We start from the raw sequence: 19294 nt of genomic DNA, 5'->3' as shown, positions 1-19294 counted from the left end.
AAAACCTGGCTAGAGCAACATATCACTGTGTTTGATGCAATGGTTTCATACTATGCTACTATATTTTCAATTCCATTCTCTTTTACAATTCGACATTTCCTTTTTTATTTGCTAGCTTTTCAAGGAATTGTTTCATGGTCTTTTTCTCAAGAAGAGTTCAAATTTTTCACAACAATTTCCAATGCCTTCCTCGTTTGTCTTTCCCTAAACCTCCACAGTAAATGTACTCATTGGAACACAGGGCAGGAATCACCATGAAGGCGCATACTTGAGCAGATACTCTCATGTGGCACAATAAAAGCTCCATGTAGAGCTATCAGTTTACATACAAACCTTTCGTGCTAATGGCACAGCTTGAACTAAGTTAACTCAGCTGTTCCACTGATCTAATACTGCTGTGCAGCTTTCAAGGCCAGAGCAAGCTAAGTCAGAAACAGACCAGGTTTTCTGGATCATGCTTCAGCACACAGCGTGGACATATATAGTCTCACTTGACTGTCCTAAAGTGATTTATATCACCTGCAAGTATTATCTTTTATGGTATTTTTTCCCCTCATTTCGTTTTCTAGAAAGGCAATATTTTAAACACGCCACAAGGAGAACTTTGCTTCTGTTAAAATGTTCCATTTATCCATAAGACTTTTTCAGTCTCTTAGATGAAAGCACTTGCTTACTTTAGTAGTTTCTACTACACAGAAACACAGCTAAAGACTTTTTTTTGACAGTTCAAATATGTTGTATTGATTAATTCTCACCAACTCAGTCAAAATTCTAACAGATTGACAATCTTTGTGTTATTTTCTTGGACAAATGCCAGTTACCTTATTTGTAAAACTCTGTGGTCACCATTTTATGCCTTATGCTAAAGTTTCTTACTGGTCTCTAATTTTAAAAAGCAATAGAAAATTTTCTAAAATTTAACTGCTGACTTTCTATGGTCACTTGCTTTTGTTAAAAAGATTAAAAATAATAAAAAGCTAACCCCATCTTCTGCCCATCTTTCACGGAGCAGTATTGCACATTTACTTAATTTATTTTAAAATGTTACCTGAGCTGGCTAGCTTCCTATATAAAAGCATTTCTTTCTCACTCCCTCCATCCCACCTGCCTCTTTTAAAAACAAAGAAACAGCTTAGCCCCTCTGCAACGTTCTCCTTACTAACTGCAGCTTGAGATATCCTCCAGTTTTTTCTTACACTTCTTATACTTCTTAATTTTTTTCTGTTTATTTGTGCTCCTTTGGGTATACACTCTAAAGAGTCACTCATCATTCTTATTTTCCATCCTGAAGCTTAACTGCTAGAATAGCTCCCTTTTTCTGACCATTTCACTTGAGACTATTTTGTTTCTTTGTTTAAATAGCTTTCATATCCTGTAATATACTTTTTCTTCTATGCTACTGTTTCCTTTTTCATATAGTCATTTTCTTACATGCTGCAACTTCTTATACAGCAATTTCGCTGAATATGAGTGTTTTGTTTGGCATACCTTAATCTTTTTCAAAAAATTGTTCTGCTGACCAACTGTTTTTGATAGAATCTTCTTTGCTAAAAGGTTGAATTCAAATTTTATTACAGCTGCAATTACTCAGTGGCTCAACTACATCTCCTTCCAAAATCAACTTCCCTTTATACGCTCCTCTTGCTTGTTTACTGAACACAGTATTATAAACAGATTATTTACTCTCTGATACAACTGTTGGGCTCGCTTTATTTTCTTTGCTCCTATTACCTAGTATACAATTTTGATCAAAAAGTTTACTAAATACTAATTGGGAAAAAAATAAAATGAAGTATTACAGGGTTTTGTGACAGTTTCTGGTTTGAGGACCATAGGAAAAAAAGCAAAATTAAACCTGGATTCTCAGATGTGGATTATTTAATACCACTCATTTATATCATTTACTTCCAACATCTTACCTCCAATTTTTTATGCCCCTCTAAAAAAAAATGTGAACACCTGCATATTAACATGCTTAACTAAACTATTTAGGCATTTCAAATTTTGTTCAGCTGACATAAACTTTGAGTTTTACATATATGTAACGATACCATTATGCCACTGGATATAATCATAACTATAATACACATATTCCATCAGAACTATTGTTACTGTAAAATCTGAATGTTTAAACTGCAGCAATAGATATCTAAGTAGAGTACTGCTAAGCTACAGTTCAGTTCTAAGGAATATTTCTTAGATGTTAAGTGATAGAAGACCATCTAGGGAAAGACAGAGATGAGTAATTACATTTTAGCAAAGTGAAATTTCATATTGGTCTTTAAAGCATGACCAGATGATTGACACTTGAATGATTGAAATACCCACACAGAGCTAATTAAGAAGGAATAACTGAGTTGCTGGAGAAGTATCTGGAGTGAAGATCCTTCATACTCTAAAACCTGGTGCAGAACCTTTCAGAAACGGTAAATGCCTTAGAAGAAGTAAATTACTGAGTACCATTCAGTGATAGCTTTTTTTTCCTTTTTTCCAGGCCTACAGTCCTAAACGACTTTTATTGTTTTATTAGTATTGTAGCATTAATGTTTTTTGCTTGTTTGGGTAAGATAAACATAGAAAACACTTGAAGGCAAGGAGACTACAGTTTTCAATAACATATAGAAGGCTACTGACTAGAATGAAAATACTTACTAGACCAGTGTATTACTCAAGAGCTCTCTATCTAGCTCAGACTCCAAAATGAAATACGAATGCCTTTCCGAGATCTATTGCACTTCTTCATGCCAGAAGATCATAGTCAAAAGTTGACTAAAGAGACAAGATATTGGAACAAGACAAAGCACGGAAGAACACTGACAAACACCAATGTTATGCCAGTTGAAAGATGATCAGAGGGAAGGCAAACATTTTTTTTTCCTCCTCTTTTTCCTGTAATGGCAGCAGGTCCAGCTCAATAAGATGTCACAAAAAAGAAAGCTCACCCACTTTCCTCACCCACTTTAAGGATCCAGGCTCACAGAAACAGGAAAAAACTCCACACAAAAGGGACCTCCAACAAGAGATCCTTCCTCAGAGGCAATCAGCCCTTAAATGAGGTCTAAGAGGAGTGGAACCTGGCTCCACTCCTTCCAGTGTCACAGGTGAATCACCTTCACCTGTGCTTCCAGAGCTAACCAGATCTTTTCTCCAGGTGCTCAATCAGTGGTTCAGGCAATGACCCAGCAGTTCTTATACACTTACAAACAATGTTAAGTATGTAAATCACAGAATCGTAGAATGGCATAGGTTGGAAGGGATCTTAAAGACTATCTAGTTCCAACCCCCCTGTTATGAACAGAGTTGACAACCATTAGGTCTTTGAAGACCTCCATGAATGGGGCATCCACAACACTGTCTAGGCAATCTGTTTCAGTGCCTCACTACTTTCTGAGGAAAGAATTTCTGCTTAATGCCTAAGCTGTATTTCCCTTCCTTTAGTTTAAAGCTATTCTCCCTTATCACCATCAAAAAAATGTATAAACTTGATCCCCCTTCTGCTTATAAGTTCCTTTAAAGTACGGGAACATTTATTTAAAATAACTCTGAGGATACTGTTCAAAAATAAAGGAAAGATCCTGGGACAGCTGAAAAGAAATAAACAAATAAAGAACAAAAACAAAAAAAACCCTTCACTTGACTTAATTTTCTTCCTTGAAAATGTCACCCTGGCAATGTATATATGTAAAACATCTAAAAATGAAAACTTTGGAAGTAATGCAGGATCAGAAAACAAATTTGAGCAACACCCCACTGATCAGCTGATGTGTCTGATGTTGACAGTCATGCCACACTAACAAGAGTAAAGGTTTTGTCTTTTTAAAAAACATTGAACAACACCTTCTACGGTAGTGCCTGAGTCCAAGGGAAGCCACTTTCTCCTGCTGCTTCTAAAATTTTGTTTGTATAATTCCTATAATGAATAGGAGAAAGCTACATTTTTATTCCCACAAAGGGAACACTTTCATACAGCCTTTTAAATAGTACTTACTCAAATATGGTGGTTTGTAAGGCGCTCGTGTATTAGACAGCAGTCCATCCAACTCCTTCCTCTCCAGAGTGTTGTGAAGAGATTTCTCTTTGCCAAATGTGGAGAAGGACCTTTCTGTCCCCGGCTGGGCTTCTGGTGTTTCAAACACTTCAGTGTCTGGAACGGAGTCCATGCCAGGTACATGCAGATTGCTGCGGTAATCCGCAGCTTGGCGTCCATCAGATGGGACAAAGGAAGGCATCCAGCACCGATCTGAGTGGCCCAGTGCTTTACATTCCTCTGTGCAATTGGAGAAGAGATCCATGCCTGAAAGCATGAGAAAAAATGAAACTACAGATATGAGCTTCAGCATCACGAACTGACAGCTGGCAGATATAAAAAAAATTATGCTGAGAGAATAAGAGGTCTCATAAGAACTACTTTTACTACCTTCATCTCAATAAAATAAAATAAAGCAGAATGACCAGTCTTCAGAATTCAACGTCATTCAGTAAGCATAAATAAATGTCTCGAATGTCACACACACGGAGAGGTGTCACAAAAAGAAAGGCACTGATGGATCTACCTCACAAGATAATTTGTAGATCTCAATGTTTAGAACCCATTTCACTAGAGATCAGCTTTACTTGCAGAGAGTGACTGTGCTTTACCAGTCATAAATACTTAAGAACAAGTGTTTAAGAGCAATTGAAGGAACTGCAACCTAACTCTGACCAAAGAAATTATATGACCTGATTTCAATTATGAAAATGAAGTATTAGTCTTATAATTATCTGTAAATTTATGCATAATGATAGAGCCTATTGTTATTAAAAGCAGATCTTACAGAGTTGGAATCCAGCCTGCAAGTGATCAAGATGGCTTACTAAATCAATCACTATGTCTCTCTTTCAGAGAGAATTTTCACTGCTACAGTAACAGTTCTTATTATCTTGTCATCCAATTAAAGGATGAAATCTTATGGTAAATTAGAAGTACCTTAAGTAGCAGTATGAAAGTAGCCATAGTCTAGTGCAACATAGCCATGGATACTACTGACAAAATTGTTAATGATTCCCCTACATCAGCAAACACCTATCCCTGCCAACATAAAACTGTTTGCTTACAAATGCTTTAATGCCATTAAAATTTAATATGACAAGCAAACGCTTCCATTGACGACCTAGAGATGAGCAGTCTAAAAGATTATTTCCTGACAGTGATGCACTAAGTTGTTGGATCAGACTTGATTTGAGAGGAATGGTGTAGAAAATCATAGGCGTAAAGCAAAATAAATATTAAGGTCTCCAGGTCATTGTTCAACATCACATGGAAAAGCAAAACAGCAAAGAAACGTATTTTTCTTGAACTTAAAAAGATTTGTCTTAGCATGGGTATATGTCAGAAATGAACTCAATCTATTCTAAGTATTGCGTTTACAAGCATTTCATTAGAATTACTAAAGAAAACAAGATGCAACTTGCAGAAGAAAAAAAGAAGTATAGGAAAGCTTTAATAAGATTCATGCACTGTAGCTCATTCACCAACCTACACCACAAAGAACTTGATTAGTTTGATCCCCCATGTGACGATCAGAGTACTAAGGATGCTACCACTGTTTTAAACTTGATTTGTTTTCTATTAATGATCCTTATGAGTTATCACGCCACTAAAGGAAAGAAACTCTTCAGCAACTGAATCCCCTTTTGAGCTATCAATAAGTGCTTGATAAATGAAATCTGCCTTTCAGACAGACTAAAGAAAACAGAAAGAAGGAAAAAAATAAGGTTTATACCTTAGATTAATCTCACTGCACCGACTTATTAATTTTAAATTAGGTAATATACAATGTCAGGTCCTGTTTAGATTAGAACCTTGCATTGATAATTGGCATGCAGAAGTCTGAAAATAAATTGCTGATCAGTGAACTGATGAAGAATGTAAACTTGAACTGCAGGTATGATTAAACAGTCAGATGAAAATCATTAAGCATGGTGTACAAACTGTATTGTTCTACATTCTGTAATAGCAGCAGCTATCAGAGACTGGAAAGAAAGGTTTAGATACATGCTTCCTGGGTAGAAATGTATATATAACCACATCACTAAAAGCATGTGCATGTGTGCACATGTATTTATGTACAGAAGTATTTGAATAAAAATGTCTCTAATGCAAGAAATGACACTTCAAAAAACAAACTTTTTCTGCTGTTCATAACATACCCTCCATTTTACTGTTTTGTTTTCACATCAGTTGCTAAACACCAAAAAAGTCTCAATACAAATGTCATTTTTTAGTTTGCTTTTGAATACTGCTTGTCTACGACAGTGAGCGCCATAGTATTACATAACAGCTTGTAAAAGAGATCTTATAGCCTCCGTAAATCATGATTTTGAATAAACGAAGTCATGAATGTAAGGGATACAAAATGTAAGCTCAAAGTTTCCCTCTGCTGAAAGCAGACTAGAACTTTCAAAAGAAAATATATGTATAAACCCTCCTGAATTTTAATATCCACTAATACATACCTATAAAGTAAATATTTGATAACAAATGTTCAGAGATGACTGGGTTGAATATTGCTCTTCCTTGAATCAGTCACAACAATCTCCAAGAAACTAATGGGGGCAGAACTAAGCAGCTGGTTCTAATAGTTTAAAAGAGAATAAATTCAAAATATCAGTCTGATTCTGAAATCCCCAGGCACCTATGTTTATTTTCACTGACTATAATGTAGGTTATTCTTCCTCCATATTTTTCCTGTGGGTCACAGTATAGAATTATTTTTTTTTTAGTTAGAAAACATTTTCAAAAGGGTGGATGACCAGAGTGGAGGACAGGCTGTTTGCTAGATATGAAGAAGGAAGAATATATAATGGTGAAATAAGTAAAACTTTCAGCACAGATCTCCCTTATACACCAAGAGTCACATTTTTGATTTATAACAAAAATAAATGTTCAGCAGTGTAACACTTTCATCTCAAATCTCTCAGAAATCTTCATATATATATATATATATATAAGGCATGGTATGATATATATATATATAAAGCATGGTATGAACTGAACTATCCATCATAATTTTAAATTCACATTAAAGAAAAATGCTTTATATTTTTCATTCAGTTACATTAGAAGTTGCATGCAGATAAACTGAGATTTTAAAGGTGACTCTGCATTTTGAATTTTAAATGCCCTTCGATGATAAAAATAGATAGCACAGAGTACTGAAGAACTGAAAATTGATAAGCTTTGTGCTATTCCAAATACAGCATACATACATACAAAAGCTCATGGCAAAGGTGAACATTTATCTAGCGAGGCAGCAGGCAGTACAAGGTTTCGTGTAACATAACTGCAGATTTTGAAGCAAACAAGGCTCTGCCTTTCCCACAATGGAAAATAAAAAGAAGGAAAGGAGTTAAATACTAAGTTTTACATCTGCATCTGAATTTCCTGAGCTCAGATGCTTTGAATCTGATACTTGGCAGCATTGCTTTTCTAAAGCGTATGCCTAATTTGCTTCCTTTTCACATTTCTGAAGGAGAAAAGCAAAATTTCGGTGTGCATGAATTCTAATTGATTTGAAAGATGATTTAAGATCAAAGTGAAGAGTAAGCCTACAACCATTTTTAAATAATTTACTTTTTCTTAATTTAAATAAAGGAGAAAAGCCACACACCAAGATTTCAAGTAATCAGTGAACACATCCTGATTAAATTATATACTAAAAAGAAAAAAATATAAATTAAACGTTGACAAAATATTTTTGTTGTTTTGTTATGGAAAGCCTTTTACCTAAGTTTGTGCTTTTTTTTTTCCCTCATTTTTTTTTCCCTCATTTTTTTTTTCAGAACTGAATGGCACTTGTAGCTTCCTCAGTGGTAGCTTTTTAAGGAAGGTAGGCATGATATAGGGAACAAGGACTTATTTTTGAAGCTGCATTAGTACATCAGCTACCTATTTAGTTGGATTATCTCTGAGCAAGTAAATAATTTCTTTCTGAGTCATGTTTTCATGTCTGTAAATAATATAATGATTTTAACATTCTTTGTGGAAGACTCTCTCTACTGAAGAAATTGACTTCATGAAACACAGTTATTACCATTCTTACTTGTTAAGTAATTGGTGTGCTGCCTTGGATAAAAATGACTTCATCTGTGTACGAACATGAAAAAATGACTTAAAGATCTTCGATATTCAGCTCTGCCAAATTTCAACTTCAAAGTCCTGTCTGGACCACTGAGAAATAAACATTATTGAGGATGAAGAGCAAAGAAAGAAGAAAAAAAAAAAGAAAGAAGAACAAAAAAAAAATCACCTCAGTTAAAGTCAAAACATTTTTCTAAGCCATCTTTATGTTTAATGTTTAACTCTGAAATTATCCAAGACAGACTGTTAGCCCTAGTGATCTTCAAAACAGGATTTATCTGTTTCTCTGAACAAATTCAGAAGGAATGCCTGTTTTCTCTGTCCCTTTTTTCTGTCACCAAAATTCTCATTTAGACTTCTCAAGTTCTTGTTTCCATGAAAACTGAAATACCACAGGCATTCTACATTCTAGAAGTAATGCCTACTAACCCTCCTGAGGTTTACTAAATCTGTACGGAAAAGGTGTGAGGTAAAGGTGTATTCTATGTCTTTGCATTAGACCCTTAATAATTCCCTTCATGTCCAGTGCAGTATAATCTACTGAGAAAACTGAGTAGCTAGTGTCCAACCAAACGAAATAAACTGATGGCAGAAGTCCAGATCTTGCAGGACAGGTGTCTAATCACACAATTTAAACATACACACACACAGAGTACTAATTGGCACCCAAGTTAGCAATTTCACATGGGAGGCCAAGAATTTAATCAACCATGGGAAATAAACTAACCTAAGGCTTAGAAATGACTCCTACAGAACATGATTGAAATAGCGTGTGTTAGTAATAGGTAGTGGTGTTGCATTAGTTGCATTTGTTCCACAACAAAATAACTGCTTTAGTCTCAACAATTTTTAGATGGAGAAGAAGAACATGAGTAATTAGAACACTCATTTGAGGTTAGAAAAACCCTCACTCCAGTAGCCAAAACGTATTGCACAACTCCAGGAAAGCGGGGGTTTGTTGTGTTTGATTCTTTCCCCAAAAATGTTCAGATCCTTACTCTACCTAAATGAAATGATTATTCAATCCACAAAAATTAGGTTCTTGAATAGCTTTGAACATCCCACTATATGGCATTCTCCGCTAAATACAGATGACAGTTCTTCCCTAGTTCAGATACAAAGGTAGCTAAGAACGTAGATAATAATAATGCATTCAAGTGCTACTTTGATGGAAACAGTATGAATCCCTCACAGGCAATTCAGAACATTTTAAACCATGATTAAATCACTGTCAAGAAAACATATTCTGCCACAAGGTGACCTAGAATCTTATTTCAAAACATTATAGGGCGTTTCATGAGACACAGAACAGCTTAGTGCACAATTTTTGTCAATAATTTTGCAAAAGTCATCTATGGGACTGTGATAGATTTTCATCCTGCACGTTTACCTTCCCAGCTAATACTTCATCATGATTTTGACAGTCAGCTTGCGTAGCAATGGACTGCTATGGAATAGCTATGTGTATGCCACAGGACTGTCCATTGGTAACAGTAACAGAAGTAAGTGCACAGAAAACAAAAAGTCTGTTCTGCAAGCAGAGCATTGCTGAACAAAAACTGGTAGGAAGTTAGTTTTGTCTTCTGATGAGACTTGGAAGTTTCACATAAAAATACAATGTTTTTGAAAGCAAAAATTATTCTGTACGGTATTAGGAAATGTCTTTTTAAAAAATTATCAGCCACTGTATTTTCTTTTAATAATTTAGACTGAACTGATTATAAAGCAACAGAATGACTGAAAAACTGAGAAGGGATACCCTCATACACTTCCTCTAGACATTCAAGATCAAAGAAGAGATGCACTTTTTAAAAAAATAAAGTTATCACTAAAAGCTAATAGCAAGAGTGAAGTCTTTATATCCAAATATCGTCACGTAAGTCAGAGGACACATTCTCTGAATCATGACAGCACAATCAAGCCCAAAACTTACAGGAAAACTGTATCACACATTGGTAGAAAATATGAGCAGTTTCCTCAGGTAGTTGTATTTAAATATTTACTCCAAAAGCGTGGCACCAATGTCTTAAATTGGAAATTATGTGTATTTGAGATTTCAGTTAAAACAATTAATAGTGAGCAGCCCAAGACTGTCAGCTTTCATTACTTCATATATATTCAGTATTTAAGTTACAGTTCATAAATCACACCATAATCTTACATGATTTGAAATTATTTGGGAAGTACAGATTTTCTCCCTATTTAGTGAAATAGGAATAATAAAAATAAGGAATTTACCCACTGAGAAAATAAATGTCAAGTCTGACAGCGTTGTTGCAGTGTTCGTACCTGAGATAGACTACTTATAAAATTGGAAGAAAAAATAAAGAGCAGAGGCACAACAATAACAGTACTGGATGCAACTAAAGGAAAATAGCTTTTAGTTGATGTGCAACTGGATGATTATATTCCTACCATCAATCACATCCGGTCCCTTCTGCAGATGTTTATACTTTTCTCTCCTGTTTGGTTATTATGGTTCATTATGTTGAGGGACTGAACTGATTGAAATTTTCATTGAGATGACTGCTGCAGTAAAATGCGTGAAAGAAAAAAATGGAATGCAGGGAGGGCAGGAGGAGAGGGAGGTTTTTTTTTTAATCACACAGTAGCTGGTTGCTGCATCAGAAACTGTGCAAAAGAATGGGTGGGGAGGCTAAATACACGGCTTTTTAAGACAACAATAAATCATACGCCATATATAGGCCAAAAATGAAAGAGGTTCTGTGTTCAGATGTAAACTTCTGGCAAGACATGGTTTGTTGTCAGGTTCCCAGACACAAAATAGGCACTCTGTTCATTTAGCATGAAGCTCTGCAAGAAGCAGGGAGCTCCGGAGACTCTTGGCTCTTCTCAGTCTCATTAGGTCTGCATATTAATGACTTACAGCAATATAAAGGGGCCCTGTAGCAGCCTCCCCTTCCCCTGGTTCCTGGGTTTCCCATCATTAAGTGAACAGTGACTATAGCAGAAGGAAAATAGAGGATACTAACAGTGTGCAGGAGATGCTGCACTGCTATGACAGCACTGAGTTCTTTGCCCTGAAATCATTTAAAACATGGGTCAGGAAAAAAAAATAGAAAAAAACCACCACCAACAACAACAAAATCAGAACAGAAAAACTGCAGAAACTCGGGCAGTATTTTGTATGATGTACTGGTAGCAAATCCTGATTCATGACAGAGCATAGAACAAGAGGGAAGAATTACTGTATTGAATCACTGAATCAAGACATACCAGTCCTTTGGAAGCTGCAGCAGGGAGGAAAGCAAAAAGCATCTGTGGCTAAAATGCAGCGTGAGGGCAAGAATGAATTCCAATGCATAGACTCTAAACAAAAATGTCCCTTTTGAAGGAAAGCTGACAGGATGGAAACAAAGACAGCAAGCTATACACTTAGGAATAACACTTGGATGTGGCTATACTGTAATGTCTTAAAGCATTTATTTCCTTTTTATGGATTGAAAGAAATGTATTTAAGAATACCCTAGCCTTATTAGCGTGGAGATTGCTTATATTATATGGTTCATTAATTTTAATTAAAAAACAGTCCTCTAAAAATGCTAAGGTATTACACATTCAGAACACCCAACGCGTCTCCACTCTCTCTGAGTAAAAACCTTCAGTCTGGCTGTCATTCAGTCAGCTGGTTCATTCTTTCCCCTGGGAACTCCCCTTGCACTTCATGCTGCCATACCAGCTGAAGTGACTACTAAACAGAGTTGCCTAGTGCTCTGAAATCCTACTGTTGAGAAGAAAAAACAACAACAAAACACCACATCACAAAACATACAATAACTTTGTTTTTACATGCAGGAAGTTTTGCTACAGCCAGACATATAATGACATACCTTAAACCCCCAAGATCAAAAGAATTAAGTTCTGCCCCTTGAATACACAGTGTTCAAAACTGCCTCTTTGTCCAGGTTACCATAATGACAAGCTGACCTCAACCCACCCTTCCATGCAATATGCTTACGTGATTTTATGCTGTTCATGTTTTACATTCCTACAAGTAACTCTTCTTTCTATCTCCCTACTTACAGATCGACGATTTCCACTTTCTTATCAGACTTACCAGAGGATTGACCTCGATTAGTGGCATCATGATCACTGTCTCCTTGCTCACTGTCTCCATGACCACTGTCCTTAGAGCTTACTATGTCTGCTTCCTGGAATGCAGAACTAGACACAGAAACATCTTTACATTAGAATAAACATTAAAGAGGAACTCATAAAACATTCTTCTGCCATCACATGGCCAAACAAGGTGCTGCAGTCACTCACCCCTGCCTTGCTGCACTGCTTCTGCAGAGGTACTCTGTCCACCACGAACAAAAACTTGCCTTTTTAGACACTGGCAGCCTAGCCCAAACAGTCAGCAGGCATTGCCTATCTGTCTGTTTTTCATGTCACTGGTATAAATAATTTGGAATCATTGACGTAAATGGCAAAATTCTGGCTTAGAAAGGCCAGCGTTATACAGAAGACTCCACAGAGTAAAGATTCATAAGTATTTGAAGGATGTTTTAGACTAATAAAAGATGAGATTTTGTTCTCTTTTCAGATGACTTTGAAACCAATTCAAAAAAGCAGTAATTCATATTCGTTTACTTGACAATGTTTTATTTCATTTGTCTACATACATCCATTTTCCCACTGCTTTGCTTCTATTTTACATCTGCAGTAAACACATTTCTGCATCACATTCACACTTGCTAAAGCATGCATTATGAATACATGACTAAGGAGCTCATACCTGTTTACCCGACGGGGTCTGTCAACTAGATAACTGAGCTCAGCACGCTGATGTTTCGTCTAGGAAAAAGATAATAAATACTGAGAAACGTTTGAAGATTTGATATTTCTGTAACCAACATCAGAAAACATACAAGGGATGCTCTTCATATTCACTGTAAATGGTAATGTTTAGCTGCAAGTAGGCCTACACGATCTATTTCTAGGATGCATGATGAGGAAAAAAAAAACAAAAAACCAACCAGCCAAATACTTTTCTTCACACATATGGGAAAGCGTGAGGGATTTCCCCCCCCCCCAAGTTCCTTCAGATGAGATTCTGACACATTTTCTCACAGTGCATGCTGTCAAGCATCACAAGGACTCCCACAAAAAACAGCCAAACTATTTCTAGAGTTGTATACTACTTGCTCTCAGACAAACTTATTGTAATATGGTTTTCAGCCTGTTTTCAATTCCAGTGCATAAAAATAGGGAGAGACAGTATAGTTATTGCACACTAAGGAAGAAAATACATCAAGACAGCCTTGAGTCCTCAAAACGGCAACAGAATGCAGGGCTTCACAGACATTTTGAGGGAAAGTCAATGTTAAAAGCCAATACTAGACACTGCACTGAAAAAAATTAACCAGCTTTAGAAAATATCACGCAAACCACATCAGCCAGATGGGGCTGGGTTCAGGTTTCAGCAATCACATTAAGAGAGTTTTGTTTTCCACAGCACACAAGCAGAGAGTCACCAACAGCACATAGGAGCTAACACAGAGCGAATGATTAACAGGAGAGCATTACGACAGCCATACACTGGCACAGAAATTCTCTATGCACTGGGCAACACAACGTGGGCAACATGTTTAACAAGAGGAAACTTTAAATCTCCGCATATAATTTCCTGGCAAACTCTTTCACGATGCTTTTCTTCGCGAACACAGCTTTGAATTATAAACCGACAGAGGAAAGTAGAGTCAATTAACAGACCCTAATTCACACATTAATTAAAGCTCCTGCTAACTGCAGAGATTTCCACGGTCCCAGAAGGGGGCTCCCCCAAAGCCTTTCTCGCACACGCTAAGGTTTCAGTGGGGAGTGCTGAGGGAGGAGACGTGGGAGGAAAGTGAAGTTTTAAAAAACTCAGAAGCGCTAGCAGCTCCCGTCGAGCAGACCCAGTCAGACTCTCTCTAACCTCGGAGAGCCCCGCTGCTGCTGCTGCCCGACCCTCATCCCTCCTCCTCCCGCAGCCAGCAGGTGAATCAGAACGGGGAGGCGGACGAAGCACCTTCCCCACCGGCCAGCGACGTCGTTAGACGGCGCGGGGCAGCCGGCGCCCTCGGGTCCCCCAAAGGCTGCCAAGGGCCCGGCCTTACCTCGCTGGACAGGATGCTGCCGTTGGAGATGATGTCGGGCTGCTGGTCGGCATAGCCGGTCACGATGGCCCCGCAAGGGTTGTGCTCGGCGTCGGTGCTGCGGGAGGGGCTGCAAGGCTTGAGGAACATCAGGTCCGTCTTGGCGGACTCGGGCGTGAGGCAGACCTGGTAGCAGTAGTTCTGGTTGTGGTGGTGGGAGCCAAAGCTGCCCGACTCCTCCACCGGCACCTGAGCCGGGTTGCTGGGCGCGTTGGAGCTCTGCACCAGCATGATGTCCGACTTGCTGAGCTTCTTCTTGCGGGCCCGCGCCTGTCGACTGCAGCAAGGGCAACAGCAGCAGCAGCCCAGGCAGCAGTCGCTGGCCAGGCAGGTGTAGATGTTGAGCTTCTTCTCCTTCTGGCAGCGCACGGCCAGTACGATCATGGCCAGCAGGAAGATGAACGAGACGGAGCCCAGGGCGATGATGAGGATGAGGGTGAGGTCGAGCGAGGTGTCCCCCCCCCCGGAGCGGCTGGGCCGATGCTCTCCGCCGCCGCTGCCGCCGCCCCCCGCGCCCACCCCCGCCCCCAGCGCTCCGCCGCCGCCGGGCCGCTCGGCCGCGCCGTCCACCAACACCACCTGGATGGCGGCGGTGGAGGAGAGCGGCGGCTGCCCGTGGTCGCGCACCTCGACCACCAGCTCGTAGGGCCGCTGCGGGTCGCGTTTGGCCGGCACCCTGCGCGCCGTGCGCAGCTCGCCCGTGCGCCAGTCCATGCGGAAGAGGCTGGCCTCGTTGCCCCGCACGATGCTGTAGGTGAGGCGGGCGTTATCGCCGTCGTCGGCGTCCACCGCCGCCACGCGGCTGACCAGGTAGCCCGGCTCGGCTCCGCGCGGCAGCACCTCCCGAGCCGGAGTGCCGTTGCGGCCGGGCAGCGGGCTAACGATGGCGGGAGCGTTGTCGTTCTGGTCCACGACGATGATGTTGACGGTGGCGTTGCCGGCCAGCGGCTGCGGCTCCTCGCCGGCGTCGCGAGCCTCCACCTGGAAGCTGAACTCCTTGAGCTGCTCGTAGTCGAAGGAGCGCAGCGCGTAGAGGAAGCCGTTCTCGGAGTTGATGGAGACGTAGGTGAAGACGGACATGCCCTGGATCTGGCTTTCCAGGATGGAGTAGGCGAGCTGGGCGTTGGCGCCCTGGTCCCGGTCGGTGGCGCTGACGGCGTAGATGTAGGCGCCGGGCACGTTGTTCTCGCTCACGTACACCTGGTACACGGGCTGGCTGAAGCGCGGCGCGTTGTCGTTCACGTCGCTCACCCGCACCTGGATGGACTTGCTGGTGCTGAGCGGCGGCTCGCCGCGGTCCCGAGCCACCACCGTCAGCGTGTAGGCGTCGCCGCCCGGCTGCTCGCGGTCCAGCGGCCCCTCGGTGACGATGGTGTAGTAGTTCTTGAATGAGCTCTTGAGGCGGAAGGGAGCATCGCCCTGCAGGAGCTCGCACTGCACCTGCCCGTTCTCCTCCGAGTCGCGGTCCGAGACGCTGAAGAGTGCCACCACGGTGCCCGGCGCGGCCGCCTCGCTCACCGCCTCCTTCACGGTGGAGAAGCTGATTTCGGGCGCGTTGTCGTTGGCGTCCAGCACCCGCACCAGCACCTTACAGTGCGCCGGCACGGCGTTGGGCCCCAGGTCTTTCGCTTGCACGTACACCTGGTACACGCTGCTCTCCTCGTAGTCCAGCTCGCCGCTCACCTCCAGGCGCCCGGTGCGCGGCGCGATGCCGAAGAGCTCCCGGGCGCGGGCCGAGATGTGGCTGCTGAAGGAGTAGATGACCTCGCCGTTCTGCCCCTCGTCGGGGTCGCTGGCGTTGAGCTGCAGTACCAGCGTGCCCGGCGGCGAGTTCTCCGGCAGCGACACGGTGTAGACGGGCTGCTCGAAGGCGGGGACGTTGTCGTTGGAGTCCAGCACCCTGATGGTAAGCAGGGCGGTGCCGGTGCGCTGCTGGGGCTGCCCGCCGTCCACCGCGGTCAGCACGTAGCGGTGCACCGCCTGCTGCTCGCGGTCCAGCGGCTTGTCCAGCACCAGCTCGGCGAAGCGGTTGCCGTCGCCCTGCGTCTGCACGTCGAGTGAGAAGTAGCTGTTGGGAGTGATCTCGTAGGTGCGCAGCGAGTTGGTGCCCACGTCGGGGTCGAAGGCGCTCTCCAGGGGGAAGCGGGTGCCCGGCGTGGCGCTCTCCGAGATCTCCACGGTGAGGTCGGGCTCCGGGAAGGAGGGTGGGTTGTCGTTGATGTCCAGCACCTCGATCTCCACCCGGAACAGCTCGAGGGGGTTCTCCAGGAAGACCTCCAGGTGCAGCAGGCAGGAGGGGCTCTGCTTGCAGATCTGCTCGCGGTCGATCTTCTCGTTCACGTAGAGCACCCCGGTCTCCAGGTTGAGCTCCAGGTAAGGGCTGCGGGAGTTGGATGCCGTCTGGAAGCGGCGAGCCGAAAGTTTTGTAATGTCCAAGCCCAGGTCTTCGGCGATATTCCCCACGAACGTGCCATGCTCTTGCTCTTCCTGCACCGTGTAATGGAGCTGGCCGAGGGCCCCCTCCAGCATCCAGAGCGAGGCAAAGAGGAATAGCACGATCATCTCCAACGGGGAAAGAGATTCCCCCCCCTTCCCCAACACCACCTCTTCCTCCTTTTCCAAAAAGCCTCCTCCACCTCCTCCGAAAGCACACAGCACAGTGCGTGCGCCTGTGTGTGGATGTGTGTGTGCGCGCCTGTGTGTGGATGTGCGTGTGTGTCCGCGCCTGCGAGCGTGCGGCGAGAGAGGGAGCAAGGAGGGGGAAGGAAGGGGGGCTCCGTCTTAGGGGGAGTGCGCTAGGTATTATTTCTTCTGAATCACGTTAAGATTTTTTTCACCCCCATTTCCCTCCTATTTGTTGTTACGAGTATTACTGTTTCACACGCTGACCAAACGAAGAAGAAAAGCGTCCCCACTTCATCTGTGATCTTCGAAATCAATGGCCAACTAATAATAGCTATTAGCTGCCCGCATCTACAGACACACAGTAGCCCGCTTTTATTTATTCCGAGAGTCTTGGCACTGCACCGCGGCAGCAACAGCGGCGGCGGCAGCAGCAAATCCCAGGCAAGAAATTTCTGTATTTCAGGATTGTCCTCGGTTTGTCTTCCTGGTGGGAGCTGGAGGGGGAGACGCTGCTGGCGGAGCCGGTGGACATGCCCTCTTCGGAGGCGAGAAAAAGGCTGAAAATCGCGAAATAAAATAACATTACAACCCGCAGAAACGTTTCATGTCAAAAACGGCAGGGAACAGCTTCTCTACCCAAACTTTCATTCCCTCATTTCTCTGTGATTCTCCTTTTTTTTTTTTTTTTTTTTTTTATTTAAAGAGCTTAGATTTTTCTCTCTTCTAGCAACAGTCTTTCATTTTCTTCTTTTATTGCTATTATTACGCTCATCATCATCATCATCATCATCATCATCACTCTGCGTTTTATGGACGTGCCGATCAGTACGGGTCGGTTTTTTGGGGTTTAAGTTTTTGGTTTTTTTCCTCTCTTGCTGATTTTGCTCCTAACCCCTCTCTCTGCTTGCTGCTGCTGCTGCTGCTGCCGCTGCCGCCGCTTTCCTGCCGTCCCGGCTCCAGCCCGGCTCCTCTCCTCTGATCTCTGCCGGCAGTTTCTGAGCCGAGAGCGCTCGGCTGTGCTGTTTTTGCGCAGCGCTCGGCTCCTGCCAACCAATCAGCAGCCAGCACCGCCCCCGGGGGCGGCACCCTATTGGCCGCGGAGCACGTCAGGTTGGCTGCATCGGGGCGGGGGGGGGCAGGCAGGCAGAGCAGCGCAGGCAGCATAGGCAGTGCAGGCAGGCGAAGCGGGCAGCGTAGGCAGGCGGCAATACCTACCTACCTTCCTATCTATCTATCTATTTAGGCAGCTGCTCCCCCGGCGGACTAAGGGAAATCACCGCTCGTCATCAGCACGCACGCACGGATGATGGTAAACAGCCATCTCCTTAGAGAGGGAGTTTCCACCAGCCACCAACTTTCCTTTCCCAGACCGAGCACGGCAGCGTTGTTAGAAAAACCGTAAACAAAGGGAAAACTTGATATATATATATATTTTTTTTCCCCTCCTCTTGGGCTGCCTTAGCTAATTAGTTAGTGTGGCAAGTGGAGAAAGCGCGACTTTCCTTCCATCACCACGCGGTGTTTCCAGCTCGGTCCAACCCCAGGTGCCACAGCCCCGTGCTGTTTTCCCCCCGCTTTATCTTCGGAATTTCCCCTCGCGGAACAGAGACGGCTGCGGGTGGTTCGGCAAAGTATCCCCGCGCTGCGCGGGGGAAGGGCAGCGCCGCGCTCTGTGTGTGCGCAGTAGGGCAGCGAGAGCAGCGAACCGAGAGCCGCGATGTGCTCGTTTCCCAGCGAGGGGCTCCATCCCGAGCATCGCTGTCCCCGGAGTGCTCGGTGACGCTGCGGCGCTCCGCTGAGGTCTCGGGGTCCGGCTCACAGCCCTTCCTTACACCGGGGGATGACCGCCGGTTCGTGCCGAGGGCGGTCGGCCGAGCCCTTCCATTACAGGCCGGGCCGTGCGCTTTGTATAACTCAAGTTACATCCCGTAACGTTACAAAATAATAAAAGAGAATAAAAGATAAATGTAATCCCCCCCCCCCCCCGGGCCTTCCTTCCAAATGTTGTTTCATTGTTTCTAAAGAGCATCACGCAGCAGGTGGGAACGGCTTCTGCACCACCGAGCGGTGACCCCGACCGCAGTCGGGCAGCGGAGCGCTCCCCGCGCATCCTCCGCCGCCCTCCGCGCTTCCCATTGAGGCCGCGCGGCAGACGCATCCCCTCCACCCTGGGGAGCGATCCGGAGCCGCGGGCAGAACAGCCGCCGACCGCCGTGTGACCCCGGCGTCACGCCCGGCTCGAGGACGCGGCGGCTGGCAGCGGGACGCGCGGTGACAGCCCCTCACGGCCTCCGGGCTCCCGCGGGGCTCAGCTCGCTGCGGGCGAAGGGCTCCGCATTCTGCGAGTCGGCCGTTGGCGGAGCCCTCCCAGCGGCCGCCCCCGCTCCGC

General features: G+C 43.7%; 1 protein-coding gene across 4 annotated transcripts in view; it reads right to left on the bottom strand.

Moving 5' to 3' along the window:
• The window catches only part of PCDH10 (protocadherin 10), a 32897-nt gene extending 14936 nt beyond the window's left edge, over nucleotides 1-17961 (bottom strand). For 3 of the 4 annotated variants that reach the window (XM_065736312.1, XM_065736313.1, XM_065736314.1), the window contains exons 1-4: nucleotides 14242-17960; nucleotides 12879-12937; nucleotides 12198-12304; nucleotides 3989-4294 (exon numbers count right to left, since the gene is read on the bottom strand). In XM_065736312.1, coding sequence (XP_065592384.1) covers nucleotides 3989-4294; nucleotides 12198-12304; nucleotides 12879-12937; nucleotides 14242-16842 — 3073 coding nt within the window. In that variant the 5' untranslated portion in view covers nucleotides 16843-17960. Of the gene's footprint in view, nucleotides 1-3988; nucleotides 4295-12197; nucleotides 12305-12878; nucleotides 12938-14241 lie in introns of all 4 variants that reach the window. The other variant, XM_065736315.1, reaches the window with a different exon arrangement.
• Nucleotides 17962-19294: the final 1333 nt, after the last annotated feature.

The sequence above is a fragment of the Cyrtonyx montezumae genome, unplaced genomic scaffold (assembly GCF_038088225.1).
Source record: "Cyrtonyx montezumae isolate F1298 unplaced genomic scaffold, pur_monq_1.0 scaffold_2, whole genome shotgun sequence".
NCBI classification, from domain to species: Eukaryota; Metazoa; Chordata; class Aves; order Galliformes; family Odontophoridae; genus Cyrtonyx; species Cyrtonyx montezumae.
The sequence above is the reverse complement of the archived record's forward strand: the minus strand, read 5'-3'. Positions and strand labels throughout refer to the sequence as shown.